The sequence below is a fragment of the Equus quagga genome, chromosome 4 (genome assembly GCF_021613505.1).
Source record: "Equus quagga isolate Etosha38 chromosome 4, UCLA_HA_Equagga_1.0, whole genome shotgun sequence".
Lineage (NCBI taxonomy): Eukaryota > Metazoa > Chordata > Mammalia > Perissodactyla > Equidae > Equus > Equus quagga.
The window spans coordinates 3,210,395-3,217,813 of NC_060270.1; the positions used below are offsets into that span (position 1 = coordinate 3,210,395).

At 33.9% G+C, this 7,419-nt stretch overlaps 1 protein-coding gene across 1 annotated transcript; it reads left to right on the forward strand.

Annotated features, from left to right (window-relative positions):
* Nucleotides 1–5,894: 5,894 nt before the first annotated feature.
* LOC124238452 (olfactory receptor 5AC1-like) lies at nucleotides 5,895–6,818 on the forward strand. Its single transcript, XM_046659423.1, has one exon. The coding sequence runs from the start codon at nucleotides 5,895–5,897 to the stop codon at nucleotides 6,816–6,818; it is 924 nt and encodes a 307-aa protein (XP_046515379.1).
* The last annotated feature ends 601 nt before the right edge of the window (nucleotides 6,819–7,419 follow it).

Sequence of the window (7,419 nt, forward strand, 5' to 3'; positions counted from 1 at the left end):
ATTCCTAAATGCTTTTTAGTAGATTATTTAGGGATTTCAATATATAAAATCATGTCATCTGCAAAGAGTGACAGTCTCACTGCTTCTTTTCCAAATAAAAGGGATTTGTATCCCTTTTATTTCTTTTTCTTGCCTGACTGCTCTGGCCAGGACTTCCAATACTATGTTAAATAAGAGTGGTGACAGTGGGCATCCTTGTCTGGTTCCTGTTCTTAGAGGAAGAGCTTTCAGTTTTTCTCCATTGAGAATGATGTTTGCTGTGGGTTTGTCATATATGGCCTTTATTATGTTGAGGTGTTTTTCTTCTATACCCATTTTATTTAGAGTTTTTGTCATAAATGGATGTTGCATCTTGTAAAATGCTTTCTCTGAGTCTATTGAGATGATCATGTGATTTTTATTCTTCATTTTGTTAATGTGGTGTATCACGTTGATAGATTTGCGGATGTTGAACCACCCCTGCATCCCTGGAATGAAGCCCACTTGATCATGATGTATAATCTTTTTAATGTATTGTTGTATTCAATTTGCTAGCATTTTGTTGAGGATTTTAGCATTGATGTTCATCAGTGATATTTGTCTGTAACTTTCCTTCTTTGTATTGTCCTTGTCTGGCATCAGGGTAATGTTAACCTCATAGAATGAGTTAGGAAGTGTTCCATCTTCTTCAATCTTTTGGAATAGTTTGGGAAGGATAGGTATTAAGTCTTATTTGAATGTTTGGTAGAATTCTCCAGAGAAGCCATCTGATCCTGGACTTTTGTTTTATGGGAGGCTTTTGATTTCTGTTTCAATTTCTTTACTTGTGATTGGTCTATCCAGATTCTCTATTTCTTCTTGATTCAGTTTTGGGAGGTTGTATGAGTCTAAGAACTTATCCATTTCTTCTAGGTTATCCAATTTGTGAGCATACAGTTTTTCATAGTATTCTCTTATAATCCTTTGTATTTCTGTATTTCTGTTGTAATTTCTTCTCTTTCATTCCTCCTTTTATTTATTTAACTCTTCTCTCTTTTTTTCTTGGTGATTCTAGCTGTCAATTATGTTTATCTTCCCAAAGAACCAGCTCTTAGTTTCATTAATCCTTTTTACTGTTTTTTGTAGTTTCTTTTTCATTTATTTCTGCTCTGATTTTTATTATTTTCTTCATTCTGCCGACTTCAGGCTTTGTTTGTTCTTCTTTTTCTAGTTCTGTTAGGTGCACTTTAAGATTACTTATTTGAGATTTTTCTTGCTTTTGAGGTAGGCCTGTATTACTCTGAATTTCCCTCTCATGACCACTTTTGCTCCATCCCGTAAGAGTTGGTAGGTTGTATTTTCATTTTAATTTAAGGAGATGGAGTTTTCTTGAATTTGGAGAGAAGTGGATGGTTTCAACAGACATTGAAGAGAGAGAAGTTGTGGGTTTCATAATGGTTTTGACATGGGTTTGAGGGGGAATTCAGTGTCAAAGAGGACTCTCCAGTTTGTTTCTTTAAAAATGGTGTAGATGGTGATGCCACTACTGAGAATGGAAAGACAGGATGAGGCCCATGTTTAATGATAGGGTTTGCAAAGACTCTAAATTTGGGTTTGGACGTGTTGAGCTTGATGAGTCTTTGGGATGTTCAAAGAAACTATTAGGTAGATGGAATGTGGCAACATCAAGAGTAATAAAATAAAGGAAATTAATATGTCCTAAAAACTGCTCAGAAGCAGTTTGTCAAGTTGCCCTCACGGTGAACCCTGATGGCACAGAGTGTGGTTCTAATTGTCACACTCTTGTGTGTCTGGGGTGATTGGCTGACTAGCTCACAATGCCCAGTAGAACAACTTTGCCTTCATCCTACAGGGAATCCATTGTTAACTTTCACCGAGGGAATCCCAAGGCTCTTTCTACTTTTTCATGAAATCATTTGAAAAAGTGCAAATAAATGTTCCTGCAGTTGAGATTTCTAAGAAAATTCTTTGCATAAGTAAACATCACTTCATTCTGCACCTTCTACTTTTCTTCATTTAAAGGTTTTAAGAGGAGATTCAGTTGTGGACGTGAGAACAGTAGCAGCCTCATCAGTTTGGCAATCCATAACGATGACTCTGGCCGTGATGTAGAGTATGGGGGAGGGAAATTTGCGTTTCTTCTTTTTTTTCCATTGGAAACCTATTGTCTTTCCTTCAAGAAAATCACCAGTTTCTCAATTTCCAAAGGACTTACAAGAACCGAGTGACAATACCGGGACCTGTCTAGTTTTCTTTATTTGTAGTTTTCCAATTTGCCTATTTGTTACTGAAATATCCAGGTAAGAAATGAAAATCCTGGCAACTGTATGAGATGTTCTGCTTCTTTTCAGGACAGACAATTCTAGATATCTGTCATAAATGCTAGATGTTCTACTGTTGAGGAGACATGCATAATAAGACATTTTAAATAGTAAACTTGGAATAATAGTAGAGTGAGACAAATAGAAAAAAATAATGATAATGACAAAAGTTTCATAAATTATTTCATGCTACAGAAAATTCTCTTCATGAGGATATGGACAACTAAACTATGCTGCTCAAACTTCTTTAATTTATTCACGGAATCATGAGAAGATGAGCTAAAGTCACCAATGATAACTTTCTTAGGCCCCTTAATTCCAAATGGATGGGGAGATATACATATATCTTAAGGATAAAGATCCAAAACATTTAATAGCTCTTGACCTAATTATGAAAATCGGAAATATCAATTATAGGTTTAGTTTGGCAAGAAAGCTAGGTAGACCCACTCAGGACAAAATTTCAACTTGGAAATGAAATGGTCTGCCCTCAGCGTCCATAAGGCCAATTTTCAGTGGAAACGTGTCAGTCAGTCTACATGCTGCTGTGTTGTGCTTCCAGGGCTCCTTGCAGGTGTACACTTTGAATAGTAAATTTTTAAAGCTATTTTTTTTCTTGTTCTACAATCAGTCAAAGTGGGAAATAACAGCTCACCATTTTCCTTATGTGAACCATTAGGGAAAATATTGCCTTTGGATTTATTTTAAGGTTAAACAAATCCAATTTTGGTAAATAGGTAAACTTTTCATGTATTTTAATCAACAAGAAGTATGTGTATAAAATTGTTATTCATTTATCTTAGGAAACAATTGAACTTACAAAGCAAATTATAGGTGGATTTTCTCCTTCTAGGTAATCTAAGAGTCTCTGCATTCACCTCCAAATACCTTGGGATCTCTCCTTTAGGATTTACTTTTAGGTAAAATTTACATGTTACGAACAAAATCAACAAATTATTTAAATATCACATCAACTACTTCCATCTGCAATATTGACAAAAATTATAAAATATTTAGTGATATACCAAAAAACAAAGATACTTGGATATGAATAAAACTGTAAGAAAAACTTGTACACTTAACTTTATTCATTTACAAGATACCTTTTGACTATCCACTGTCCCCCCCAAATAAGAGAGAGAGAAAGGAAGAAATCATTCTCAATGGTTGAAGTCAGATACCACTGAAAATATTCAAAAGCATGTGTTACATAACCCAAAAAGTTTTCTGAACTTGATGTATTTTTACAAAAAAATTACTTATGACTAATGTCTATTTTTTCATTAAAATTAATAATAGCATTATTATTCTTGTTTCTTTCCTTTTCTCTTTCTCCCTATTAACACTCTTATGACTATCCTTGAGTATATGTCTCTGTACCTAGAGAAATATCTATAATTGAATGACCAGGATGATAACATTTAGTGTTTTTATCACAAATTTTAAAAATTCTGTTTACACTGTTTATTTCTCTCTTCCCCTCCTTTATTCTCTCTTCTTACCTACACAAAGACAGTAAATATTATCAACCTGGGGTCTATCATTTCATATAATCTTTATGTTCATATGGCTATTTGCAAATACATATGTGTGCATGTGTTCATAGATAGACATACAGTGAAAATTGTAAGACTTTATTGTCTGTTTGTTTAATGCGATCATCTCATATACATTTCTCTTCATCTTGCTTTTCTCACTTTCCTAACAATTGTGGAAATTTCCTTGAGTCAACTGGTAGATCAATAACTCATTATTAAATGCCTGATATAATATTCACTAGTATGCTTACATCAGGATTTGTTTGACTGTTACTTAATCCCGATTGGTTTTCATGTTATTTCCAGTCTTTGCCACCATGAACAATGCTACAGGCGACTTCGCTCCCTAAGCAGTGCAGATCTGAGGAGTGAAAAGTGATGTCTTATTGTTATTTGTGCAGCCTGAGCGCAGGGGAAGGTGAGCTTCTTTTCCTGCACTATTGAACGTGTTGACATATTTTTCAGTGACTTGCCTATTCAATTCCATTTTCCTATTGAGTTATTTGACTTTTCTTACCAATTTGTAAGATTTCTTTGAATGTGATAGGTTCAAATATTTTGTCTATCATACTTATTGCACATATTGCTTCCAAAGTTTTATTTATCTTTCTCCTTTTTACAGATTTAATACATAATCCAGTTTCATACAATTAAAATTAGATTAAATATACTATATCTTTATAATTTATGTTTCTTATATTAGTCAAAGATTTTTGTAATATATTTAAATTATATTTATTTCATAAATTTTCTTAGAATATTTTAAGTGGTTTTTTTTGTTTGTTTGTTTTGTTTTTTACTTTTAAGTGCTTGATTCAGGAGCAGTTTTAAAATAGGGAGCCATACTTACATTTTTTTCTGGGTAGATTGGCAAATATAACCATACAATTTATTAAATAAATCATCGCTTTTCTCGATTAAAAAATCATTCATATAAAGTATCAAATCACAATATATACTTGAATCTTTATTTGGTTTCACTATTAAATTTCCCTATTTCCATGTCGTATAATATTCTGTGGAATGGCTTAATGTTTTAATACTTAATCCTGCACAGTTGACTTTCTTACTGTTCATGTTTTCCTTGTCTTTTAAAAATAACTTTACGCTATGTAAACTTTATGCTTATGCTATTTATTAAAAAACAATTAGGATTCTAATCGAAATTAATTCCAATTCTACTGATATATTTATAATACGAAATTTTCTTATCTAAGAACACATTTTGCTGCCTATTTCTTCAGAAATTGTATAACGCCCTTTGGTAAGTTTTGTAATTTTCTTCACATAGGTCTCACATATTTTAAAAGTTATTTCAATGTATTTTAAAGTGTTATGGCTCTTATAATTGAAATATTTCCCTTTAATTTCTCTTTCTCTTCTCTCTGGTTGGTTATTGCTTGCATAGAAAAAAATCTGGTGATGATGTTTCCGTGCTGTACTGGTACTTATTAAAGTCATAATGTTATTTTTTTAATTATACAAATATAACATCAGCAAGAAATATGAATTTTTCTCCTAAAATTTTTTATGATAGTTTATTATATCTTTATTATATTGTTTTATTTAATTTTCTTAGATGCATTGTAATTTCTAAGATAGCACCACATAATAATGGTCAGAGGAAGCATTTCAGTATGTTCTTAATTTGTAGGGAAGTGCCACATTATTTAGAATGCATGCTAGTAGTTTTGATAACTAATCTTTAGTATATTTGAATAGCTTAATTCTATCTCTATTTTTAAAGATTTTTAAATTAGAAGATGATTATTAAATTGCAATCAATTAAAAAATAAGCTCACTTCTTTCATACAAGTAATGAAATCTTTCTATATTATATATACATTTTTTCCTTCTAATTTTTAGGAAAGTTTCCCAAATACTTACTGTTTGTGAAAAATACTTACTCAAGGGTAAAAGGTAAGTGTTCTGATTAAAGGGGGTACATAAACAAGGAAAATGCATTTTTTTTCACGTAAAATGTGATTATTTTCATGGTCTTTTGTGACCGTGGCCTTCACCTGTTCTCTTACTGCACTGATCAGCCTGAGGGGATATGATGGACGCAAACAAGACGCTGGTGACCGAGTTTGTTCTCACAGGACTGACAGAGCGTCCAGGGCTGCAGGCCCCTCTGTTCCTGGTGTTCCTGCTCACCTACCTCACCACCATGGTGGGCAACCTCGGACTGGCTGCTCTCATCTGGAAGGATCCATGTCTTCACAGCCCCATGTACTTATTCCTCGGCAGCTTGGCCTTTGCAGATGCTTGTTCTTCGTCCTCAGTGACCCCCAGGATGCTAACGACATTTTTATCTAAGAATCACGTGATATCCCTAGTTGGGTGCATCACTCAATTTTACACTTTTGCTTCCAGTGCAAACACAGAATGTTTCCTCCTGGTGGTGATGGCCTATGACCGCTACGTGGCCATATGCAACCCCTTGCTTTATCCAGCGGTGATGTCCAATATCTTCTGCATCCAATTATTAGTTGTTTCATATATTATTGGGTTTCTTCATCCCATGATGCATGTGGGTTTGTTATTTAGATTAACTTTCTGCAAGTCCAATGTAATACATTATTTCTACTGTGAAATTTTACAACTGTTGAAGATTTCCTGTACTGACCCTAGAGTTAATATGCTCCTGATTTTTATATTTTCAGTCTTTATACAATCTTTTACTTTTCTGACCATCATAGTGTCTTATATGCGTGTCCTCTTTGCCATCCTGAAAAAGAAGTCTGCAAAGGGCAGGAGCAAAGCCTTCTCCACGTGCAGCGCCCACCTGCTCTCCGTCTCCTTGTTCTATGGCACTCTCTTCCTCATGTACGTGCGTCCTGGGTCTGGACCAGCTGAAGATCAGGATAAAATGTATTCTTTGTTTTACACAGTCATAATTCCCCTGATAAATCCTTTTATCTACAGTCTGAGGAACAAAGAGGTTATAGGTGCCTTGAGGAGAATAATAAGTAAATAAACAGTTCTCAAGGCAAATTTCAAACTTGTTCTTTTCAAACTTTGCAGAATACAGGGGGTCTGGAGTTGTGCAAGTTAACCTTAGCTTTTTAAGTTTTAACAGAGGGCTGTGTCTAGGGCAGGTTCTGAGGACTGTGTGATGAAAGTCGGCTTCAGCAGATACTTGCTTCAATGGAAGATCTTCATATCACATAAAACTGAACTCTTTATGAAAAATAGAACATCCCTTTTTAAATTAAGCATTTAGAATTTGCAGTTTTTGACTCTTTGTAAACTTCCACTAAATTAGATCTAGTAGTTTGTAATTTTACTGTGGCAGATGTGCAAGTTTCTTTGTTTGAGGCTGGTGTAACTGAGCCAACGCAATTGCACAGAGCTTGCATGTCAAAATTCTTTCTGCTTCTCAACTGTTCAAAGACTCAAGTGAAGTGACTTCTTGAAGGCAATTGTCCCCCTGAAGAGAAAATTTTCTTTGTAGTAAAAAAAAATGTTTAAAAAGTGTGGAATATAAGAGATTCGTGGCTTTTATTGAGAATAATGAAAGTTGTGGAAAAATAAGAGTGGACTATTGAGTAAAAGTATGGCTCAAATATGTGAAAATA

Coding starts and splice junctions, on each gene's coding strand:
- LOC124238452 (XM_046659423.1), top strand. CDS start 5,895: ATGATGGACGCAAACAAGACGCTGGTGACCGAGTTTGTTCTCACAGGA.